Source organism: Euleptes europaea, chromosome 1 (genome assembly GCF_029931775.1).
Source record: "Euleptes europaea isolate rEulEur1 chromosome 1, rEulEur1.hap1, whole genome shotgun sequence".
Lineage (NCBI taxonomy): Eukaryota > Metazoa > Chordata > Lepidosauria > Squamata > Sphaerodactylidae > Euleptes > Euleptes europaea.
Window position 1 is genome coordinate 12,514,813 of NC_079312.1, and position 26,235 is coordinate 12,541,047.

At 45.2% G+C, this 26,235-nt stretch overlaps 1 protein-coding gene across 1 annotated transcript in view; it reads right to left on the reverse strand.

Annotated features, from left to right (window-relative positions):
* LOC130493321 (vomeronasal type-2 receptor 26-like) overlaps window positions 1–22,604 on the reverse strand; it is a 31,855-nt gene extending 9,251 nt beyond the window's left edge. Inside the window, exons 1-6 of the mRNA XM_056867039.1 lie at window positions 22,417–22,604; window positions 18,564–18,861; window positions 11,175–11,402; window positions 10,671–10,797; window positions 6,486–7,399; window positions 3,492–3,722 (exon numbers count right to left, since the gene is read on the reverse strand). Coding sequence (XP_056723017.1) covers window positions 3,492–3,722; window positions 6,486–7,399; window positions 10,671–10,797; window positions 11,175–11,402; window positions 18,564–18,861; window positions 22,417–22,604 — 1,986 coding nt within the window. The remainder of the gene's footprint in view (window positions 1–3,491; window positions 3,723–6,485; window positions 7,400–10,670; window positions 10,798–11,174; window positions 11,403–18,563; window positions 18,862–22,416) is intronic.
* Window positions 22,605–26,235: the final 3,631 nt, after the last annotated feature.

Below are 26,235 nucleotides of genomic sequence, written 5' to 3' on the forward strand. Positions count from 1 at the left end.
CGATGTCTTGGCGCATTCCAGGCCACCAAAACTGTCTTCTTATTAGGTGCAAGGATTTAGCAAACCCAAAATGTCCCCCTATAGTTGAACTGTGGCTCCGTTCCAATATTTCCCGCCTCAGTTCCCTGGGCACGTAATGTTTGTTCTTACAGATACCGTTTTTGTCCGTCACCTGGGATGGGATAGATTCTTCCTCCCGCTCCTGCTGAAGAGCCTCCCCCCACCTTTTCTTGACTACCTCCGGGAGGCTTTCTGGAACTGCCCAGAGGCGGGGAATGGCAGCATCCGACCCCGGCAAGGAGGTGGGTACCGGCCCTTCAGCCTGGTCCCCTCGCTCTATTTGGGAGATTTCCCCCCCCTCCCCAGAGGTTGTGGTCGGAAGTTCTCCGGGGACTGCTGGGGATGAGGAGGTGGGAGTGACCACCTCTCGAGGGGGACTCGAACTCGAGTCTTGTGCCGCCGCGCGGCTTTGTGCTCTGGTCAGAACTCCTGCACTATTCCCCTCTGGAGTCAAACCCAGGTGTTCCCGTGTGAAAAGAGAACCCACCGGCCGCTCAACCTGACACTCATATTGCGGCATGCGAGACAGTCCGTCTGCTAAGCAGTTTTCTTTCCCAGGCATGTGTTTGATGGTAAAGTGAAACTTAGAGAAAAAGGTCGCCCAACGCACTTGTTTGGCGGACAGCTTCCGCTGACCCAAAATCGATTCGAGGTTACGGTGATCTGTCCAAACCACAAAGGGCTCGGCCGCCCCCTCCAGGAACTGTCGCCAAACCGTGAGTGCATGTTTAATTGCCATGGCCTCTTTTTCCCCAATCGGCCAGTTGAGTTCAGGGCCAGAGAACTTCTTAGAAAAATATGCGCAGGGTCTAAGTCTCCCTTGATCATCCCTCTGAAGGAGTGCGCCTCCCATCGCCTTGTCCGAGGCATCTACCTGTAAGGTGAATGGCCTGGAGCAATCTGGGTGCGCCACAATGGGTTCAGAGGTAAAGCGCTCCTTAAGAGTTTCAAAAGCCGCCTGACACCTGGCGGTCCAAGGCACCTGGTATTGTGCAAAGGTGGCCTCTTGCCCCTTCCCTTTGGTTTTAAGCAAATCAGTAATAGGCAAAGCTATTTGAGCGAAATCCTGAATAAAACTTCTATAAAAGTTAGCAAACCCCAAAAACTGCTGAACCTGTTTGCGAGTTCTGGGAGGTTCCCATTCTAACACTGCCTGCACCTTCTCCGGATCCATGCTTAACCCTTGGGGAGATATCACATAACCCAAAAACGACAATTGGTCCTGGTTGAATGCACATTTTGATAACTTAGCATACAAATGATTGTCCCTTAGACGACGCAACACCTCCCGCACCAACTCCCTGTGCTCTGCGGGATCCTTGGAGTAAATAAGCAAATCGTCGAGAAAGACTATCACACCTTTAAATAGGAGATCATGTAGAATCTCATTAATTAACTGCATGAAGCACGATGGCCCCCCCGACAGACCAAATGGCATTACCATAAATTCAAACAAACCATAACAACAAGAGAAGGCCGTCTTAGCTTCATCCCCCTCCTTGATCCGGACTCTGTAGTAGGCTTCCGCCAGGTCAATTTTCGAGAAAACACAACCCTCCTGTAATGCACTCAGGAGGTCTGGGATTAAAGGAAGGGGGTAAGCATTAGTCTCAGTAATCGCGTTAAGCCCCCTATAGTCTACACACAGTCTGAGATCCGATGTACCTTTCTTCTTCACGAAGAAGCAGGGAGAAGAAAATGCAGCCTTGGACGGCCGTATGAAACCCCGCTTCAAGTTCTTGTCCAGAAATTCTCGCAGCACTGTTTTCTCGTGAGGACTCATGGAATAAACTCGGGCCTTGGATGGTTTAATGTCCTTAATCAGTTCGATGGCACAATCCGTTGTGCGATGAGGAGGCAATAAGTCACAATCCGTCCCTTCAAATACATCTGCAAAGTCACTATACTCTGGGGGCAACGTGGGCGCCTCCAAAGCAGCGGCGTTCCCCCCTTCGCCTCCGGGTAAGTCGTCCCGGCTGTGTCTCTCGCACTGGGGAGCTCCAAATACCACCTGCCTTTGTTCCCAGTCAATGCTCGGGTTATGCCCCGCCAACCAATTGATGCCGAGAACCACCGGGTAGGAAATTTTAGGAACTACCGTGAAGTGGATCTGTTCCCAGTGATTTCCCACCCCCAACCACATCTTGCGAGTGCGCAAATGAACCGCCCCCCCCCCCGCAGGTCACTCCCATTCATTTGATGGAAATGTAGGGACTGGTCCAGTTCTCGAGTCCCAATTTTCAGACGTTCTACCACCGCCTGATCAATTAGGGTCCGGGAGCACCCAGAGTCCAATATAGCCACAACAGCCACAGGTTCCCCCCCTTGGGGGTTTCGTAACACCACAGGTATCAGCAATGTCTCTCCCTGGTCACTCACCCTAGATGGAGCCGGTTTGGTTTCTTCCGAGGGCGCCCTCCGTGCCGGTTCCCTCACAGAAGGCCGTCCTCGTTTTTTGCCGGTGAGGGGCTTCGGAAACTATCTCGGGTACAACGGTTGTGGAGATCCGATGAGGTTTCAGCTTGCAGGGCCGCCATCCCACGGCGACCGTTCATCCCCTCCGCTCTCCTGTGCTCCAGGCTCCGAGGTGGTGTCGCCTCTCGCTCTTGGGTCGCCCTATTGCTCGTCCCTTCTGGCGGCGTGCTGGTACATTTCGCTGCAAAATGGCCCATCTTTCCACACTGGAGACAAGCTCCCTCCCTGAACCGACGTGCCCTGTCGAGACTATAGACCCCTCGATGCCTTCCCTCTCGCCGGGAGCCTGCTGCGTTGTCCCCTCTCGCTGGAGGAACAGGGGTCGTCTTCGACGGACGATCTTTGGAGAACTGGAGGGTGAGCTTGCGATTCTCCACCAGGGCCGCTAAACTTATCCACTCCTCCACCAACTCTGGGTCTCCCAAAGTCAAACAGCCATCCAGCACTTCCCACCGCAACCCTTCGCGGAAGTGCTGGACCTTGGTGGCTTCGCTCCACTCCCGTATCTTGCACGACAAAGATAAAAAGTCCTGTGCATACTCACTCACTGAGCGGGTCCCCTGCTTCAAACGACGCATGGCCATCTTTGCCTTCTCTCCCCTGTGGGGGTCTTCGAACCGGCGTCGCAGAGCGGACAGGAATTCATCCAGGGATGCCAAAACCCTAGGCATAGTTTCTGCCGCCGTCACTGCCCACTCCACCGCTTCCTTCTCCAGCAGGCTGATCACATACCTAACCCGAGCTTCTTCCGAGGCAAAGGTCTCCCCCTGGTCCTTCATGAAGCCGGAGATTTGGAGTAAGAAGTGGGGCAACTGTGAACTGGACCCGTCGAAAGATACCTTCAGGTCTCTGGCTGTAGGGCGTCTGGGCGTGAGAGCTTCCCCAACAACGAGCGGTCCTGTAGTGGGCCGCGAGTCTGCTTGGGGTTGTTGCGCTGACTGTCCGAGTCCCCTCACCGCCCCTAGGACAGCTGCCAGGTCCCGCTGTAAGGTGTCTAGCTGGGTCTGTAGGTCCCGGTTCTGCAGGACGAGCATCTGGTTCTGCCCGCGTATCAGAGTGGCCTCCTCTGCGGTGAGGGTAGGGGTGCGAGCGAGCGTGGGCTCCTTCCAACCTTCCCCCTCTCCATACCAGGCGGCCAGCGGTCCTCGGTATAAGTCGCCTCCTGGCTCCAACACTGTTCTCTGCCGCTGTCCGGCTCCCGAGAGTCGGGGGGTCCACGTCAGTCTCCCAGGAACCTCCGTCGGCCCGGGTGGGCGCTGTTCCGGGGTCGCTTCTCCCCGGCCAACCTCAATATCGGCTGGAGTCTGCCGAAGCTCCTCTCCCGTGTTGAGCGGCACCGAGGATGGTACAGACATCCTAATACTACTTCTAACCCGAAAAACAAAAAGGTCAAGATTGTAACGTACTGTCAGATTCTAGGACTCCGTTGCCTCTCAAGAATCATCAACTTTACTCCAGACATTTGCAGAGAGTTAAAGTAGAATTTATTTGAAAGGGAGAGTACAGTAATCTAGGAAAACACAACGTTACAATGGCGCAAAATCATTTGGAGGGCATTCTTATAGAGTACACAAGCTAGAAATGTTTACAAGTAAAAGCTTTGAAATGCAAAACATTAGAGGTTCCCCAGCACCGAGAGAGAGAATTCACACCTAAAGATCAGAGCAGGATTACAATCAGGAAGTCACTTTGAAATGGAGATTTCTCGAGTCTCTGGTTGTTGTCCCTTCCTTCCTTTCCCTTTCCCACGGGAAGGAGAGGTGAAAAGAAAGTCACCTCGCTATCCAGGGTTCGATTGCATGCCCTCGCTGACACTAGCCCAACTTTTGGTTGCTGAAGGGGAAGATTCAGAGTAATACAGAACTCCTCTTCATAAAAATGCTGTCTCCATGTATTTCTGCAGTGACACATAGAAAATAGTATTTTCATGGAAAAACACACACATTTAATTTAGTTATTGTTCCATTTTTTAACCCATTACTGGCCTGAAGGATTTGCCTCTTCTTTCCTAAATGTTTAGGGATAAAAAGACATAATCGCTTGAGAAATGTTTCCTTCTTTCATGTCGTTCAAGGAGGTGGTTGTGTTCTTCATACAGAGGAACGGGCTCTGGTGGACACATAGTCTATTGCATTTATTATGTATCTAGTATTATCTTTCATGTATCTTTGAGGCACAAATCCTGTCTGATCTTCCTGAATTAATTCTGATATACATTTTCTTAGCCTTTCTGCCAGGATAGTGTAAAGATTTTATAATCCACATTTAACAACGATACGGATCTGCACGATTGCGGTACTGTTGGGTCATTTCCTACTTTATATATTAATGTTATAGGCACTTCTTGCCATGTAGGTGGGATATTTCTCCTCTCTTGTATTTCATTCATTATCTTTTGTAAAGGTATTGCTAGAATTTCTTCAAAGCATTTATAATATGTTGCTGTCAGTCCATTGGGTCCAGGTGCTTTATCCTTTCCCCATTTTTAAAAGTGTAATTAATTTCTTGTATTGCTATTGTTTGGTTTTAAAATTTTCTATGTTCCAATTTAATTTCTTAATTGGTATTTCTGCTAGGCATTCTTTCATGCCTTCCTCTTCTATACATTCTTTTTTGAGAAAAAAGTCCTTTATTTGTTCATGTATGTCTTGCTCTGCATACATAATTTGATGTCCTTTCTTTTTTAAAATTATATTTATTATTTAAAATTATATTTATTAATATAGAAAAAAGAAATAGTTACAGTGAAACAGGTGAAAAATATAATACAGATAGAACTGGGATTACTTCTACTCATAGAGATACATAATAAAATAGTTAATACTTAATAGATTCATACCAAAGACATGATTAAAGCTTTGTGCAGTAATCTCATTTAGCATAATAATTTGATTTCCTTTCTTAATCGCTGGTATTGTCCTTTTTTCTCTTTCTTAAACAATATGGTAAATATCTTTCAGGTTTATTAACAATATGCTAAATATCTTCCAGGTTCATTAGCATGTTCAAAATGTCTTTGTTTTAAAAAATTCATTTTTTTCTGTGTTTTTTTTCCTGCCTCTTACAAGCCCAGTTGGTTCTTTAGTTGTTTTAACTCCTTCAATTAGTCTTTGTTTAAATTGTTTTTTAAAGCCTTTTGGCAGTTGGGAAACAGGTTCGGAGGCGCCGTGGCAATGCCTCGGCCATGCTGTCTCCGGTCACTGAAAGGTGAAGAATGGGCTGTTTATCTTGTAGTAACAATGTATGATTCATTCTCCATCTTCTTTCTGTCTTTTTTCCTGATTTCCAACTTAGTTCAATTGGACTAGGGTCTGATAAGGCCCTTGGCTGAATTTCTACTTTTTCTCCACCTTTAATTAATGCTTTAGAAATCCAGCACATATTCATTCTTGAGTAAGACTGACATCTGCCTGAGAAGTATGTGAAGTCTTTTTCATCAAGATGTAATGTTCTCCAGGCACTCTTCAGTTCTAACATTCCCATATACTGAAATACGTTTTTGCGGAGTTTCCCCTGCCAACATTGCTAGATCTGTCCTTTTTTGGGTCTAGAACTCCATTCATATCTCCAAAAATCAAAATCTCTCTTTCCTAGAAATCTAGTAATACTTGAATTCCCGCCCCACCAAAAACAACAACAACTTTAGTGTCATTGAGAGCAGGTATTGATGCCTATGTGCATATTTGACTCTCTGGCAACCTGATCTTCAACACCAAATACGTTCCCTTCTGGTCTTTTAATTCTGCAAGTACTTCCAAGCTCAAATTATTGATATATATTACAACTTCTTGGTAGCTGGAATATAAAATAGAGTCTAAAACCATCAAGTTAGCTGGATTTTTTTTGTATTCTATTTGGTGAGGGGTCATATATGATGATTTTGAAAAACTGATCAGGGGAGGGGAATGTTTTCCCTCGTTTTTACTACACTATACCCCTCAGAATCACACATTTCCTTTCCTTTTCATCATTAGATGCATTAGGTGCTCCTTTGTGTTCAGATCGGGTCTCAGTATGATGATGTAACATTTGGGAAGGAAGATGCAGCCCAGCAAGCCAGCGCTGGAGGCCAGGATGGAGAAGATCTGTACGGCTACCATGTATTTCCCTTTTGTGCTCAGGTAGGTGGGCACAAAGGACACCCAAACGCTGCAGAAGACCAGCATGCTGAAGGTGATCAGCTTAGCTTCATTGAAAGCCCCAGGAAGCCTCCTGGCCAGGAAAGCCACCGTGAAAGAGATAGCAGCCAGGAAGCCCATGTAGCCAAGGGCCATATAAAACATGGTAACAGACCCTTCGTTGCACTTCAGTATGATGTGTCCAGGTTGGCCATGCAAGTCGGAGTCTGGGGTGGGAGGAGAGATTAACAGCCAGATAATGCAAATGGCTACTTCAAGGCTGGAACAGGAAATAACAATAGAGTTTGCCAAGCTCTTCCCCAGACATCTCTTCATTGAGTTTCCTGGCTTTGTCGCCACGAAGGCCACCAACACTGTAATGGTCTTGGCCAACACGGAAGAGATGGCAACGGAGAAGATGATGCTGAAGGCAGTTTGTCGGAGGAGGCAGGTCACTTTCCCAGGCTGGCCAATGAAGAGGAAGGAGGACAGGAAGCAGAGTAAGAGGGAGATGAGAAGAATGTAAGCGAGATCTCGGTTGTTGGCCTTCACAACTGGAGTTTCCCAGAATTTAAGGAAGATTCCCAAAACAACACCTGTTGTCAGGGACAAGAGTAGTGCAAAGAAAGCCATGATGATCCCCAGAGGTTCTTCGTAGGAAAGGAACACAATCTTCTTGGGAACACATTGATCCTTGTCCTTGTTTGAAGACTGATCTTCTGGACACTCGTCACAATGATCTGAATCTAAAAAAAATCACTTCATTGTGTCAAAAACATCTGGGTGTAATGTGATTCCCCTCCCCATATTTTGCTTTCTATTGGGTTAGTTCATTCCAAATCCATCCAACAGCCCATTCCCGAACTTGGGGGTTGCATGGGCTTAGGAGGTGCAGTGACCAATATGCTGGCATCTGTGCCACTTGCGCCATGCAAACTGGCACGGACACAGCTTGATGGGGTGTCTACCCACCATCTGGCCACCTTGCTAGTGGCGAGTGTCCCCGATCATTGTGGTGGAAGCATGGTACTTGGGATGGCGACAGGAGTGGAGTGTCAGGATGGTGGAGAGCCCCAATGAAGGTCAGCGTGGCGATGGGGCCATGATCACTTAACACAGGCCAGGTCATCCTTCCCTGAAGGTGCTTGAGAGTGCAGGACCCAGAAGGAGTCTTGGGTAGCAGGGCACCTCCTGTTCCAGATTTATTTATTTATTTCGGTTTATATCCCACCTTCCCACAGTAAAGCGGAGCTCAGAGTGGCTTACAACAATTAATTTTATATGCCAACTTTCTCTACCAATTAAGGCAGAATCAAACTGGCTTACAAACACCTTCCCTCCCCCTCCTCACAACAGACACCCTGTGAGGTAGGTGGGGCTGAGAGAGCTGTGACTAGCCCAAGGTCACCCAGCTGGCTCCATGTGGAGGAGTGGGGAAACCAACCCAGTTCACCAGATTAGCATCTGCCGCTCATGTGGAGGAGTAGGGAATCGAACCCGGTTTTCAAGATCAGTGCAGTGAACCCCAGTGCAGTGGGGTAGGTAGGAAATTATATGGCAGGAAAATTCCTGTCTAGCCTTCAGGAAACCTTTCACACCATGGTTTAAGGTCTGTATTGGGGGTGGAGAACTTTTTTTTCGCCAAGGGCTATTTGGATATTTATAACATAATTTGTGAGCCATACAAAATTATTAACTTAAAAATTAGCCAACTAAGCCCCAAGCAGGCAGCTGCCCCACATGGCCCCCCCCCCAGCGCGAGCAAGCAGGCAGGCATCCAAGCGGTGGCGCACTTGCCCACTTGGTGGCAGAGGATGGTCACCAGTCTTAGATCCTTCTGAGCTAGAGATATGCCAGGACCCAGGAAGGGCCAGATCAAATGATTTCGTGGGCCTTAAATGGCCCCTGGGCCTGACGTTTCCCACCCCTGATCTATATGCTAAGCCCTACAGCCAGATAAATCTACCTTTCATGGTTATGTTGTGCCCATACATAAGGGCTAATACAGCACACACACACATACCCTATGGATGTTTGGGGAAGTTGGCATCAGAAGATTATAAGCCACAACACCTATCCTGTTTGGTAGGGCCCCTCGCATATTAAGCATGGCCGTCCTTGGGTTAGCGAATGGATTCTCTTATCTGTAGTTAGGAATGTAGTTTCTGTTTTCCGCTTACAGACGCAAGCGCTTTCTAAGAACACCTTCAGGCTACATTATAGGCTGTGCTAATTAATCACATCATGTATCTAATTGTGTACTGGCTCTTTTGTTTTTTTGTTATTAAAACTGTTTCCTTGTAAGGCAATGTACCTGCCCCGATCTTAAGGACGGCTTTGCTTAATATGCGAGGGGCCCTACCAGACAGGATAGGTGCTGTGGCTTATAATCTTCTGATGCCAACTAAAGGATCCTCCCATCTCTTTGTTCCTTTGTGGTGACTCTCCACTTCGCATTAGTGGTTAGCCCTCGCTTCTATTATTTACCTAAATAAAGAACTGACTGCTTTAACCTTAACCTCCTCCTCATTGTCTGTTCATTGGACTCTACGGACAATCAGGCACTTCAGTTATACAAGTGGTTTAGGTAGGGTTGCCAGTCCAAGCTTGGGAAATGCATGGAGATTAGGGGACAGTGTCTGAAAAAGGCATAGTTTAGGGAGTAGAGCAAGCTCAGTGGGGATGGGATGCCAGAGAGTTCACCTTTCAAATGGGCCATTTCCTTCAGGGGAACTGATCTCTGTAGCCTGGAAATTAGGTGTACTTTCAGGAGAAGAAGAAGAAGAAAAGTTGGTTCTTATACCCCACTTTTCTCTATCGTAAGAAGTCTCGAAGCAGCTTATAATCACAAACCCTTAGAGATCTGTGACTGGCCCAAGGTCACCCAGCAGGCTTCATGTGGAGGAGTGGGGAACCAACCTGGTTCACCAGATTAGATTCCAACGTTCTTAACCACTACACCACGCTGGCTCTCCAGGAGAAATTCAGGCCCAACCTGGAGCTTGGAAAGCCTAAGGGTAGAAACCAGGAACAGAGCCTTTCTCGTGGTGGTGAAATACATTTCTCCAGACCTTTCAATTTCAGACTGCTTCCACAGCTGTTAGGTACCAGTGAAGATCATATTATTCTCTTGAGCTTTTAGTGAATCATCTGCTTTTCTGCTCATTTTGCTGGCTTTTCCCTGGGTTTTTGAAATTCATGTCTAAAAGGTAGGCTCATTTTCTCTCAAGTGGCCTGCTCAGGGTTTCCCAGCGGTTTCAGGACTAAGTGGACATTTGAATCCAGGTAACCCCAGTCTGAAACTCTAGCCAGTATACTACACTAACTCTGTATAAAGTGTGCTCAACAAAGCAATACAATTGGTTGATCATGCATGTAGAGGACAGGGCTCAGAGGATAAAGCACTTGCTTTGCATTCAAGCAGTACCGGGTTCAACTCCTGGTAGATCCAGGAAACAAGATTGCAAAGAACAGCCTAAGGAAGCCAAAGAAAAGACCGGTGCCCAAGACTCCACAGAATTATTTCTAGTCAGAGGATAAACAGGGTTGCCAGGTCCCTCTTCACCACTGGCAGGAGGTTTTTGGGGCAAAGCCTGAGGAGGGTGGGGTTTGGGGAGGGACTTCAATGCCATAGAGTCCAGTTGCCAAAGCTGCCATTTTCTCCAGGTGAACTGATCTCTATAAGCTGGAGATCAATTGAAATAGCAGGAGATCTCCAGCTAGTACCTGGAGGTTGGCAATCCTACCTCAATCCTAAATAAAGAGGGAAAGTAGAGGAAAATAGTGCAAGAATTGAAAAATTCCTTGCAGATTTAATTTTGGCAGAAATCACTCTTACCTGCCATGGCTGGGTACAATAACCCTTTGTACAATAACCCTAAGGATACAATAACCCTTTGGATGGACTGATGGTTTACTCATTATCTCTGCTTCTGCAGAACTCTGAGCAACATTGCTCATCAAACTTTCATAACTGACTCTTTGCTCTGCTCTCCTAAGCCCAACAATTATTTGTACCTTTGTGAGTTGAAATTGTCCCTTCTCTGCATGGTGGACAGTCATAGCAGCAACTCTGCTGTCCTTCCAGAACCATCTTTCTGTATCCAGGTGGGCAGTTTTTGGTGCATATGGAACGGGGCCTTGTCTACAGAACAGGAAGCAAGAAAGAAAAAAGAGCACAGGAATTTGTTTGCTTACGGAAGTGGAGGACATAGGAATCATCGGCCGCACTCCGCAACAGTACATTTGCTTCAACAAATAAACTTCACATCTCTTATCCTTGTGTGTGTGTTAAGTGCCATCAAGTCGCTTCCGACTCATGGCGACCCTATGAATGAAAGTCCTCCAAAATGTCCTATCTTTGACAGCCTTGCTCAGATCTTGCAAATTGAAGGCTGTGGCTTCCTTTATTGAGTCAATCTACCTCTTATCCTTGCTGTCCAGTTACTGGGATTCAGCTGGGCAATGAACCTATGGATTTCCATGACACAGCCCTACGCAAAAAAGAGATAAACGTCTCACCTGATTAAACCAAGTGGGCCAGACAATGGCATTCTCCCGAATGTTCAGCTCTAGGCCTGAGGGAGCCTGGGTCTCGAGACGCCCAACTTTCACCCTCGTGGCAGAACCATTAGGGAAGACGACCAAATTCAGAATATCGTAGTCAGCTACTAACTCCCCACCCTCATTAAAATGCATGTCATTCATGGTTGTAGTGTTGAAGTGGATGTTTCTCAGAAAAGAATGGAGCTAGAATGAGAATTAACAGACCGGCATGAGGCAAATGTAATCATTTCACAATTCTATTCCATTTTTAAAAGTTTTTCTTAAGGACAATGGTATTTAGGGCCACAGGGAGGAGAACATCCAGAAGCATATTGTCACAGACAGGGCCCAATTTACAGGAGGCCCAACTGTTAGAAATAAGGACACCTGGGTAAACCTCTGCCTCTAAATGGACATTTGCAGTATTCGCTCTTCAGAAGCAACAGAATAATTGAATCTGTTTGTTATGGGTGCAAACTGTTTGGTCCTGATGTATATTTTGGTTGTTTGGTTGCTTTAGTATTGTTTGTGTTGTGTGCGTGTGTGTGAAGTGCCGTCCAGTCGCTTCCGAGTCATGGCGACCCTATCAATGAAAGTCCTCCAAAATGTCCTGTCTTTGACAGCCTTGCTCAGATCTTGCAAATTGAAGGCTGGGGCTTCCTTTATTGAGTCCATCCATCTCTTGTTGGGTCTTCCTCTTTTCCTGCTGCCCTCAACTTTTCCTAGCATGACTGTCTTTTCGGATGACTCTTATCGTCTCATGACGTGACCAAAATACGACAGCCTCAGTTTAGTCATTTTAGCTTCTAGGGTCAGTTCAGGCTGTATTTGATCTAGAACCCACGGATTGGTTTTTTTGGCAGTCCACGGAATCCGTAACACTCTCCTTGTTTGTGTTAGGTATGATAATATAGCACATATTTATTTAATTCTTGGCATTGCTGCTGGTTTTGTGTTCTAGCTACCTGGAGGTTGGCAACCCTAACTGAAAGCCTTTTTTCCCTCCAAAGGCAGGGTTGCCAGCTCCAGGTTGGGAAATACCTGGAGATTTGGGGGGTGGCGTCTGAGGAGGGTGGGGTTTGGTGAGGAGAAGGACTTCAGTGGGGCATAATGCCATAGAGTCTACCCTCTGAAGCGGCCATTTTCTCCATGTGAACTGATCTTTGTTGCCTGGATATCAGTTGTAGTAGCGGGAGATCTCCAGTCATCCCCTGGAGGTTGGCATCCCTCCTCCAATTGAGAGATCCTTAATGTGGGTAACCAAAGAGATTGAAAAAAAGGAGAAAAACCTTGTATGTTGAAATATCAAGGTTAATTTCAAAAAAGCTAAAATTATATTAAATCCAGAATCTTTAATCAAATTGTAAATATTAAAAACTGTGCATAAAAATCCAGCAACTTTAGTTATACACATAGGTACCTTCCCCTAATGGAAAAAAGCTTTAAAATAAAATTACACATATACATATGGAAATGTCACATATTTATAAGCATCTTTCCTATGACCAGGTACTGTTGTTACTAACGTAAAATACATGTACACCATGTGTATAAGTGTAACTTATTAGGCATTAGAGGAAAGTACCTATATGTGTAATCCAAGTTGATGGATTTTTATACACAGTTTTTAATGCTTATAATTTGATTAAAGATTCTGTAATTTATTATTGTAGCTTTTTTGGAATTGCCCTTGATATTTCTACATACAAGGTTTTTCTTCTTTTTTCAACCAGTCTACAATCTCTTCCCCTCCCCACAACAGACATCCTGTGAGGTAGGTGGGGCTGAGAGAACTGTGACTAGCCCAAGGTCACCCAGCTGGCTTCATGTGTAGAAGTGGGGAAACCAACCCGGTTGACCAGATTAGCGTCCGCCACTCATGTGGAGGAGTGGGGAATCGAACCCGGTTCTCCAGATCAGAGTCCACTGCTCCAAACCATCACTCTTAACCACTTCACCACACTGACTCCAGGGAGAATAATTTATTCCACTGTGAGCTTACTGAAGGAGGGGTGGGATAAAATATACTAAATAAATATATAAGAATAAAAAATGATGATGAAGAAGAGTTGGTTTTTTATACCCTGCTTTTCTCTACCGAAAGGAATCTCAAAGAGGTTTGCAATCACCTTTTCTCTCCCCCCCCCCACAAGAGGCACCTTGTGAGGTAGGTGAGGCTGAGAGAGTTCTCAGAGAACTGTGACTAGGGTGGGGTTTGGGGAGGGGGGAAACTTCAGTGCCATAGAATCCAATTGCCAAAGCAGCCATTTTCTCCAGGGGAACTGATCTCTATTGACTGGAGATCAGTTGTAATAGCGGGATATCTCCAGCTAGTACCTGGAGGTTGGCAACCCTACCTTAGTCCTAAATAAAAAGTGAGAGTAGAGGAAAATAGTGCAAGAATTGAAAAATTCCTTGCAGTTTTAATTTTGGCAGAAATCACTCTTACCTGCCATGGCTGGGTATTTTGAAGGCCCAGTCTGTTCCTAGCAAGTATATGGTTGTATCTGGACAAATGCATCCTATGTAACGCATGTGCCACCATACAGACAGCGTTATAGACAACATAGCTCTCTGCAGAGATTTCTTTTGTAAGCCAAGTTGGGGGGGAGGCCTTTCCCATGCACCTGTTCCAAGTCTTCTGTGACCATCTTGGGTCTGGAGTTCTAGAGGATATTGAGTTGTTGCAGTGAAATATTTCTGACCAAACACGTTCAAGGAGGGCTTCATCTCGAATCAAGAAGAGCTTTTGGGGGTTTAACCTGTCACTTGTTTGGATCACGAAGGACAAGGCGCCTTGGAAATCTCTGAGATACCAGTGGTCAACGTATGTGCTCAAGGTGAAGCCCCACAGAATAGTTGTGATCCAGACTTTCCCCGCAGGGATACCTATTTTCATAAGCAACGTTCTTACAATGATTGGCAAAAAGTACATGGAATGAAGGTCCCCATAATAAATGAACACATTGGCTTTCCTCTGTGCGAGTTCTGCCGCAAAATTTCGTACCAAGCGATACACAGAGTCATAATTCCTGTGGACATCCTTCGTTGTAAGAATCCTCCATGTGAAGGCAACACAATTTCCACTTCTGGTGAGAATTGTCCGCAAGCTGCTCACAAAACGATTGCCTTCTTCATTGTCTGGAGCAACGAGGCTGACCCAGGTCCATCCGAAGTGCAGGAGCAGCTGGCCTATGCCCATGTACTGGGACTCTTCCTTTGGGCTCATCCAGTATGAAGAAGGAAACTGACATTTATTGCTACCGGCATGGTACACTAAACCGTAGGTGAGCTAGTGAAGAAAGGAAATGATGCTCCAAAATTTGCAAGCATAAAAAAGCAGGGCTATATTGGGAACTGCTGAAAGTTAAAAGAGAAAGCGCCAAAGCAGGACTACAGCTGAACATCAAGAAAACAAAAGTAATGACCACAGGAGAATTATACAACTTTAAGGTTGACAATGAGGAAATTGAAATTGTTCAAGACTTTCTATTCCTTGGCTCCACCATCAACCAAAAGGAAGATTGCAACCAAGAAATTAGAAGGAGATTGAGACTGGGAAGGGCAGCCATGAAGGAGCTAGAAAAGATTTTGAAGTGTGTAAGGATGTGTCACTGGCCACCAAGACTAGATTAATCCATGCCATCGTATTCCCTATTACTATGTATGGGTGTGAAAGCTGGACAGTGAAGAAAGCTGATAGGAAGAAAATAGATTCCTTTGAAATATGGTGTTGGAGGAGAGGGTTACGGATTCCATGGACTGCCAAAAAAAAAAAAAAATCAGTGGGTTCTAGATCAAATCAAGCCTGAACTGACCTTAGAAGCTAAAATGACTAAACTGAGGCTATCGTATTTTGGTCACGTCATGAGACGACAAGAGTCACTGGAAAAGACAGTCATGCTAGGAAAAGTGGAGGGCAGCAGGAAAAGAGGAAGACCCAAGAAGAGATGGATGGACTCAATAAAGGAAGCCACAGCCTTCAATTTGCAAGATCTGAGCAAGGCTGTCAAAGATAGGACATTTTGGAGGACTTTCATTCATAGGGTCGCCATGAGTCGGAAGCGACTTGACGGCACTTAACACACACACACACATATTGGGAACAGGCATTGCAGGACAACTCCCAAGGCCTGTGGCCTGCAGAGGATCTGAGGCCTGCCCAGAACCACTGCTTGAATGATTAAGGACTGTGGTCTATACCACTGGGTCTAGCTTATTGTAAGTAGGATCCTATTTATGTAATTTTATTTATTTATATTTACTTTATTTGAATCCCGCCTTTCATCCCAATGGGGACCCAAAGCAGCTTACATCATTCACCTCTCTCCTCCATTTTATCCTCACAACAACCCTGTGAGGTAGGTTAAGCGGGCCCCACAGACACCAAGCAAGCTTCCATGGCACAAGTGGGGATTTGAATCTAGATTTACCAGATCCTAGTCTGACACCTTAACCACTACACCCCCTCTTAATGTGTTATGTAAATACTTATGCTATAAAAATATTGTCAAAGGCTTTCACGGTCAGAGTTCATTGGTTCTTGTGGGTTATCCGGGCTGTGTGACCGCGGTCTTGGTATTTTCTTTCCTGACGTTTTGCCAGCAGTTGTGGAAGGCATCTTCAGAGGAGTAACACTGAAGGACAGTGTCTCTCAGTGTCAAGTGTGTAGGAAGAGTAATATATAGTCAGAAAGGGGTTGTGTTGAGCTGAATCATTGTCCTGCAAAAAGTATCAAACGTAATGTGCTCATCATTGTCCTGTAAGTATCAAGATAATGTGCTAATGAGGATGTGGTATGTTAATAAGGAACCATTGTATCCTGAAGTGATCTGTTAATGTGTGAAATCCAAAGCTAATCTGCATGGCTATTGTAGACTGTAGTCTTTGTTAGTTTGGAGGTTTTCAGGACAATGGTTCCATATTAACATACCACACCCTCATTAGCACATTATCTTGATACTTACAGGACAATGATTAGCACATTACCTTTGATACTTTTTGCAGGACAATGATTCAGCTCAACCCAACCCCTTTCTGACTATATATTACTCTTCCTACACACTTGACACTGAGAGACATTGTCCTTCAGTGTTACTCCTCTGAAGATGCCTGCCACAGCTGCTGGCGAAACGTCAGGAAAGAAAATACCAAGACCACGGTTACACAGCCCGGATAACCCACAAGAACCACTTATGCTATACTTCATTTTTTCTGTTGGTTCCAGACTTCTAAAATCCTAATGCACGAGTCACAGGAATGTCCCATTTTTGAACTTGTACTGGCCCACTATTTGTAATCCACCTTGAGTCCTTGTGAGAAAGGCGGACTATAAATAATGTAAATAAATAAACATGGGATAATTGATTATAAAATTGGGTACAAAATTGAGTACATTTATTAAACTTTTTAAAAATTATATTATCGTTCTAGATAATACAAGTCCCAAAACAGCATGCCCTTTTGATGATAACAGCCCTTTAGTAAGTAAAGTGGCTAAATTTGAGACTCATTTTTTAACCAATGTGGAAATGTCTAATACATTTAGCTCGCTGCAGGATTTATTTATGTGTCACTAGCCACCAAGACTAGATTAATTCATGCCATCGTATTTCCTATTACTATGTATGGGTGTGAAAGCTGGACATTGAAGAAAGCTGATAGGAAGAAAATAGAGTCCTTTGAAATGTGGTGTTGGAGGAGAGTGTTACGGATACCCTGGACTGCCCAAAAAACAAATCAGTGGGTTATAGATCAAATCAAGCCTGAACTGACCCTAAAAGCTAAAATGACTAAAACTGAGGCTATCGTATTTTGGTCACATCATGAGACATAAGAACATAAGAAAGGCCCTGCTGGATCAGACCAAGGCCCATCAAGTCCAGCAGTCTGTTCACACAGTGGCCAACCAGGTGCCTCTAGGAAGCCATAAACAAGACAACGGCAGCAGCACCATCCTGCCTGTGTTCCACCGCACCCAAAATAATAGGCATGCTCCTCTGATACTAGAGAGAATAGGTATGCAGCATGACTAGTATCCATTCTAACTAACAGCCATGAATACCCCTCTCCTGCATGAATATGTCCACTCCCCTCTTAAAGCCCTCCAAGCTGGCAGCCATCACTACATCCTGGGGCAGGGAGTTCCACAATTTAACTATGTGTTGTGTGAAAAAATACTTCCTTTTATCTGTTTTTAATCTCTCACCCTCCTGCTTTAGCAGATGACCCCGTGTTCTAGTATTATGGGAGAGGGAGAAAAACGTCTCCCTGTCCACTCTCTCCAAACCATGCATAATTTTATAGACCTCTAGCATGTCTCCGAGTTCTTTCCAAGCTCAACAGCCCCAAGCGTCTTAACCGCTCCCCATAGGACAGTTGCTCTAGTCCCCTAATCATTTTGGTTGCTCTTTTCTGCACAAGAGTCAGGACAGTTGCTCTAGTCCCCTAATCACTTTGGTTGCTCTTTTCTGCGACAAGAATCACTGGAAAAGACAGTCATGCTAGGAAAAGTTGAGGGCAGCAGGAAAAGAGACCTAACAAGAGATGGACTGACTCAATAAAGGAAGCCACAGCCTTCAATTTGCAAGATCTGAGCAAGGCTGTCAAAGATAGGACATTTTGGAGGACTTTCATTCATAGGGTCGCCATGAGTCGGAAGCGACTGGACGGCACTTCACGCACTTCACACACACATTCTAATTTCATTGTCCAAGCGAAGAGAGATAGACTAGTGTCAGAAATTTTTTGATTTGCTAGCAGTATCATAACAAACTAAATCATTTGGCTTTCTGTTACTGTGAACAGAATAATAATTGTCACCTAGGAATAAGCCCAATTGAATTAAGTGAGACACCTCTCTCTCTCTTTTTGCTGTCAAGTCACAGTTGACTTATAATGACCTTGAAGGGTTTTCAAGGGCAAAAAAACATTTGAGAGCCAGTATGGTATGATTGTTAAGAACGGTGGACTCTAATCTGGAGAGCTGGGTTTGATTCCCTGCTCCTCCACATGAAGCCTGCTGAGTGACCTTGGGCTAGTCAAGTTCTCTCAGAACTCTCTCAGCCCCACCTACCTCACAAGGTGCCTGTTGTTAAGCCGTTTTGAGACTCCCTAAAGGTAGAGAAAAGCAGAGTATAAAAACCAACTCTTCTTCTTCATTATTATCTGTTGTCTGATCTACTTTTAACTGGACATGCTGAAGATTGAACTAGGACCTTCTGGTTGCCAAACAAATGTTCTACCACTGTCCCATTACGTGTTGCCATTGACTCCAACCACAATTTCCCGATTCCAAAAAAGTGAAAATTGTACCAAAAGTTCCATCTTGGATTCACCCCACCTTCTCCCCTAGTTCACTCATACCTGAGGTATTTTGTAAATGCTCAACACGGATGCCAGCTGAAAGAAGACCTGGTCGTCCCCACCCTGAACGACAGCCAGGGGCTCCTCCTGCCTCCCACACAGATAGTTAGGGAAAGCCAAATGTTGTCCAGCGCAAAGGAGGTCTATGGTTGTCTTGCAAGCTATCCTTGTTGCAGACTGGTAGTTTTCATAGATGTTGTAGCCCAGGGTGATGTTAGGTAAGAGTCTGGGATTCTCATTGATCTCATTAATGGCAAACAAGAGAGCCACCGCGTGCTGGTAGTTCCTTTCAAACAATCTGCAATGTAAATTCAGTGACATATCATGAGGTTGCCTTCTTCTAACTAAACCACACTATCAATGTTTTTATTGTCGAAGGCTTTCACGGGCAGAGTTCATCGGTTCTTGTAAGTTATCTGGGTTGTGTGACACTTGTTACTCCTCTGAAGATTCCTGCCATAGCTGTGGCCGAAACGTCAGGAAAGAAAATACCAAGACCATGGTCACACAACCCGGAAAACCTACAAGAACCGATGTTTTTATTCTTCAAGGGACATCGTTGTGTGACACTCTCTCTCCTACTTCCTGTCCCTCCTCAAAATCCACCTTCTCTGTGAAACCTTTGAAGCCACCCTGGAGCTCCAGTTTTCCCCACAGAACCCAGGCCAAAGTCTGTGTAACTGAACTGAACACATTTTCTTCCTCCCTTGACAGTTGTTTCTGTCTTCCTCCTCTCCCAGTGTTCCCTGGCCCATGTCAAATTTTAGATTGTAGTTTTACCGGACCTTTGTGGGAGTTGTTATTCCGTAACGTGCCAGGCAAGAGGAAGACCCAACAAGAGATGGATTGACTCAATAAAGGAAGCCACAGCCTTCATAATATTGTTGAAGGCTTTCACGGTCAGAGTTCATCGGTTCTTGTAGGTTGTCTGGGCTGTGTGACCGTGGTCTTGGTATTTTCTTTCCTGATGTTTCGTCAGCAGCTGTGGCAGGCATCTTCAGAGGAGTAGCACTGAAGGACAGTGTCTCTCAGTGTCAAGTGTGTAGGAAGAGTAATATATAGTCAGAAGGGGGTTGGGTTTGAGCTGAGTCATTGTCCTGCAAAGTATTAAAGGTAATGTGCTAATCTTTGTCCTGTAAGTATCAAGATAATGTGCTAATGAGGGTGTGGTATGTTCTGTATGAAGACAGAAACAATGGTTCCACCTTAACATGTTCTGTATGAAGACAGAAACAATGGTTCCACATTAACATACCACACCCTCATTAGCACATTATCTTGATACTTACAGGACAAAGATTAGCACATTACCTTTAATACTTTGCAGGACAAATATATATATATTACTGGATTTCACACATTAACAGATCACTTCAGGATACAATGGTTCCTTATTAACATACCACACCCTCATTAGCACATTATCTTGATACTTACAGGACAATGATGAGCACATTACCTTTGATACTTTTTGCAGGACAATGATTCAGCTCAACCCAACCCCTTTCTGACTATATATTACTCTTCCTACACACTTGGCACTGAGAGACACTGTCCTTCAGTGTTACTCCTCTGAAGATGCCTGCCACAGCTGCTGGCGAAACATCAGGAAAGAAAATACCAAGACCACAGTCACACAGCCCGGATAACCTACAAGAACCACAGCCTTCAATTTGCAAGATCTGAGCAAGGCTGTCAAAGATAGGATATTTTGGAGGACTTTGATTCATAGGGTCGCCATGAGTTGGAAGCGTCTTGACGGCACTTAACACACACACACAACGTGCCAGGCACACCAGGAGCACCATATTAATGATAAATCATACCATCAATAATTTTTCTTCTCACAGGTTATTTGATGTGTTTGCCTTCTTTTCATTCTTTACAGAGGCTTCTCTCAATTTGGAGAGTTCAAATAAGTATCAGGCTGAGTTCAGTTTCAAAAATTTACCTGTACCTGGTGCAGGTACAGAAGGACAAGGTAGATATGATGGTGAACCCACATGCTTACCCATGTGTTGACAATCCAAGCATCATTTCTCAGGGTCCAAAGCAAGTTGTAACATAGTCTACCTGCCCAGATTCCATCACATGAATACATGCAGCTCCCTAATATTGAATCAGATCTTTGGTCAATCAAGGTCATTGCTCTTTACTCAGACTGGCAGCATCTCTCTAGGTCTCAGGCGGAGGTCTTTCACATAATCTACTACCTGGTCCTTTAAACTGGACATGCCATGGATTGAACCTGGGATATTATGTATGCTAAGCAGAGGTCTTCCACTGAACCGCAGCCCCTCCCACAGCACTCATATTTGTACAATCTCATGAATCATGGTGAAAATTTCCATTTCTGAAATAGACATTGCCTGAGCATATCACGATGATGGGTTGCAACCTCGACTGGATCCTTAGACCTCTACAATGTGTTACTTGTTCTCCAAGCCACTCCACTGTACACACATGCTTGGGCCCCCCCGACAAATCTCCACCCATTCCTGTATGAAGTGAGGGGTTGGTGGGGGAGGGTGTCATATTTTACAGGGAACAGAGTCAGCAAGTGAGGTCTGCCCTCCTGCCTTAGCTCACTGGACTCTCTTTCAAGTACCTGGGACTGTGGCTTAGTGGTAGAGCATCTGCTTGACATGCAGAAGGTCCCAGGTTCAATCCCCGTCCTCTCCACTTAAAGGGACCAGGCAAGTAGGTGATGGGAAAGACCTCTGCCTGAGACCCTGGAGAGCCACTGCAGGCCTGAGTAGACAATACTGACTTTGATGGACCGAGGGTCTGATTCAGTATAAGGCAGCTTCATGTGTTCATGTGGGACCTTTTCCTTGCCAAGTTTTGGGGAGGGGCTGCGGCTCAATTGCAGAGCATCTGCTTGGCAGGCAGAAGGTCCCAGGTTCAATCCCCGGCATCTCTAGTTAAAGGAACTAGACAAGTATGTGATGTGATGTGAAAGACCTCTCTGCCTGAGACCCTGGAGAGCCACTGCCGGTCTGAGTAGACAATACTGACTTTGATGGACCGAGGGTCTGATTCAGTATAAGGCAGCTTCATGTGTTCATGTGAATCATTCTTCTCCTATACTAGCTTCAACAATGTAAGTTGGATATTTTCTTGGAAACAATGATCTAGCATAATGCAATGACATTTTGAATTTAAACTTGTGCTGAGATAGTATTAGGACTGCAATTCTACACCTTGTTGTTAGTATAATAAGCTTCAATATTTTAAAGCCTAGTCCCTCTCTTCCATACTAGGAAGAATACCCACCACAGGTTATCTTGAACTCTTCTTACTAGCAATGTTGACATTACCAGATCGATTCCCCTCTATCTTTTCCCTCTAGTTTGCAAGCTTAAATCTGTTGCCATTTATACTTGGGAGGTTTTGCCCTGGATTTGCCACTCTAGATGCACTTTTCTCCCATCCATATTCTCAATAAGCCGCCATGCAGAGTTTTGAGAATTCGGATGGGGGAAAATGTGCATCTATAGAGTGGCAAATCCAATGCAAAACCTTCCATGAATAAATGGCCTGTGTCTCATAACTGGTATGAACTAGTTGGGACACAGCTATCGGTCCGATGGGATTTAAATGTAACAATCCCTCGCAAAACAAAAGAAACATGAGACAAAAGGAATATGCAACTTGCTCAGTAGTTCGTCTGTTGTCCCACCACGATGGTTAGGATGTGCCCCCAGATGGATCAACTGTCCATCCCTCAGTCACCTGGTTGATCTGGAGGAATTAGAATCGAGTGCCTTCCAGAAAGTTACTGAACTTTTGTGGCAACCGAGACTGGAATCGGGCTCAGTACAGTAGGACTGAACTGCAAACCAACACTTACGGCAAGAATTCATCGGCCGGATCATTCCGGAAGGAATGACTCAGATAGATGTCACTGTTTGTAGGAATGACCGCCGCAAGGAGGTAATCTCCTGGCCTGTAATAGTTATTTGGGTAGGTCAACAAACCATTTGTGTTTCCACAGATCAAATGAGGCAAGAACAATAAGAGCAGCAGCAGCAGCAACATCGTCATGACCCTGGCTAGAAGTACCCACCCTCCTCCAGTCAGCTTCACGACTAGTTACAACCCCATTTACTAACTACAGTGGTCTCTCCTCTGTCTCTCTTGGTCCTCAAAGTTGTGCCTACTCAGTAGTCTGAAGCAGTTTCCCAGCTGGGTTCGGCTTAGCGTCGGCCACTTCCAACACTGGCTTCCGACAGCTTTGTAATGGATTTCCAAAGGGAGCTCTGGGGGCGTTCATGAGCAGAAAAGGACCAAACCTGTAATTTTGGAAAGTGCAGGGGAAATAATGACATAGCCAAAGCCCTGGTCTCCCTTTGCAGCCCCTGCGTGCAGCTGGCAAAAATATGTTTGCAAAAAGTTTACGGTCTGATGGCACACTTGGCTCAGATTAACAGGGAGGAAACGGGCTTTCAAAGAAGGAGGAACATGGATTCCATTTGGGGGGGTTACCGCACTATTCCCAGCGATGTATTAAGAGTTTGAAAACGTTATAAAAAATACTGTTCGCACTTTCTATGTATTCCCACCAATGTATTAAGAGTTTGAAAACGTTATAAAAAATCCTGTTCGCGCTTCGTTTGGCCCCTTTGGCTGTGAAGACGTCTTCCAACCATTTCTAAGCCGTGGCATCCAAAAACCCTTTTAAAGCGAGGGTTTTTATAACGTTTTCAAACTCTTAATAGGTCGCTGGGAATACAAAGCGCGGGAACCCCCTGGGTGTCAGCAGCCATATTAACTGGACGTTTGGACAGTACTTTGAGGCAGGGCCTTCCGTCAGCATAACAGTAGGACTCCCCCCGAAGGCACCTTTGCAATTTTGACACAGGGTGGTGGGCCCAATCACAAAATGGCTGGCACGAGAGGTGGCAAGGAACCACAACATGCCAGGGAGTAAAGACGTGCATAACTTTAACACCAACTCTTCATTATTTCAGGCAGAATCTCTGTTTAATGCATTGTTTTAAAATATTTTCTTGCGTGCATGTAGCTTACCTGCTGCTATGCACGAAGAAGAAGACGAAGAAGATGATGAAGAAGAAGAAGAAGAGTTGGTTTTTATACCTCGCTTTTTCTCTACCTTGAAGGAGTCTTAAAGCAGCTTACAATTGCTTCCCCCCCCCCTAGGGTTGTCAACCTCCAGGTATTAGCTGGAGATCACCTGCTATTATAACTGATCTCCAGCTGACACACAACAGTTCACCTGGAGAAAATGACCAATTTGGCAATTGGACTCTATGGCGTTGAGGTCCCTCCCCTCCCCAAACCCCACCCTCCTCAGACTCCACCCTAAAAACCTCCTGCCAGTGGCGGAGAGGGACCTGGCAAACTTGCCCTCCCCTACAACAGGCACCTTGTGCGGTAGCAGGCTTCATGTGGAGGAGTGGGAAACTGGACCCGTTTCTCCAGATTAGAGTGTGCCGCTCTTAACCACGCTGGCTTAAGACCCTATTGTTGTGGGGGCAGCTGCTGAAGCAACCTTTTAAACATCTGCAAAACCAATCAGATTTCGAATAGCAAATCAGAGGCTCCTCTGGGCCACACCCCACCCAACCCCCCACTTTCTAATCCACTGGTTCCCAACCGGGGGTCCATGGACCCCCAGGGGTCCGCAAGAACTAAATTAAGGTCCGCGAAACAAAGTTATAAACCCATAATAAATTAATATTTTCAATTAAAAGTTCTCTATTATGAAATATATATATATATTCAAATATTATTCTAAGTTTAATGTTTAACTAACAGTTATGATCAAAGTTTATTTTCAAATTCTCGGAGTTTTTATTTTGAACCTTGGGGTCCCTGCACCGAACAAAAAAGTCCTAGTGGTCCCTGGTCAAAAAAAGGTTGGGAACCACTGTAAATCTAATCACACCGCCTGGCACCAGGAAGCATGTCAGATGGCACTATGATGCCCATGAGCAACACATTGGAAACCCCTGCTTATTGCTTAATGTATTATCTGCCCCAGATTCTAGACGTTCAGTTTTGAAAAAGTGTACATGACTGTATGCCAGGGATTCTTTTTGGGACCACATGTGCCTCCCCAGTGGCACTCCAAAATCTTGGGGTTTTTTTTCTTCTTCAGCATTTGGCAGTGGGTAAAGCAGTGTAATTTGGGATTTTAGACAGCCAGTGTGGTGTAGTGGTTAAGAGCGGCGGGCTGTAATCTGGAGAACTGGATTCGACTCCCCACTCCTCCACATGCAGCCTGCTGAGTGACTTCGGGCCAGTCGCCGTTCTCTCAGAACTCTCTCAGTCACACCTACCGCACAAGGTGCTTGTTGTGGGGAGTAGAGATGTTGGGGTACCTGCCCGTGCCCAGAAGCTTTTCCCTTCTTCCCCTCTCCCCTTTTCCTTTCCCCTTTCTCTTTTCTTCCCTTCTTTCTCTCCTTTTCTCCCTTCCCATTCCCTGTTCCCCCTTCCCCCTCCCTGTCGCGAGAATTTTCAGTATTGATCATTAGTTTATATTAAAAATATTAGTAATCTATATTAAAAGAGTTTGGGTTGAAATTGACCACATACATTATCACCTATAGACCTGACTTTCAGAAAGCAGCTATTAGCTGACATCAGCTCCAAGCAGGACTCTGACCTAAAAGGGTCATAAGTAATTGCATCGCCAGCAATTAACCACCCAAAGCACATCAGATGCCCCAAAATTTATGCAAGGTTATAAAAACAGACAACAAATCAAGGGAAAAGATTGTTTTGGAACATTGATGGACAATCGGATATCAAAACTGACATTGAAAGAATTATTATGGAACAAGATATTTCTAAACAATTTAGTCATGATTTGCAGAAAACTCATTTCCTAAGAATGTGACAGGGAGGGGTCATTTGGGACCCCCTCTCCTCTCTATAAAGGAACAACCCAAAACCCCAGTTCTTTGTCCTTCCACTGAGAGACCACAGACCCTTTGAATGGTTGCCATCTCTGTCTCTCTCTCTGGAAGTGACCCAGGGGCCTCTGTATCTGTTGTCTGTCAATATGTTACGTTTGTTAAGTACTGTCATATATGTTAAATATTGCTTTCTCCTTTGCTTCATATTCTTTTTGTAAGTTCAATAAAACTGAATGGTTTACTGCTCATATGGCTTGAATGATGTTTAAGAATGACTGTGTAAGAATGTTTCTCTGTATGCAAGGTCCTTTAATATCCAGATCTCTCTGGGCTACTTTTTGGTAAGTGAAGCAGGCAGGAAGGACCAAACACAACGGACTAGAAGGTGGGGGGCACCAAAGATTCCCGCCACACTCCCGTTTCTCCGTTCCTTGCTGGACCCACAAACAAACAAACAAATACGGCCTCGGTCATTCTTTTTTGGGTCTCCCATTCTTATCTCTCCTGTAATCCACAGTCGGACCAACGTTGGGGGCGCCATACTCTTATGAAAAAGAAGGAACAAAATCTTAGAATTGTAATAAACTGCTACCAGTAAAAATGGATACTAGTCATGATGATGCATCTCTATTCTCTCCAGTATCAGAGGAGCATGCCTATTATTTTGGGTGCGGTGGAGCACAGGCAGGATGGTGCTGCTGCAGTCGTCTTGTTTGTGGCTTCCTAGAGGCACCTGGTTGGCCACTGTGTGAGCAGACTGCTGGACTTGATGGGCCTGGGTCTGATCC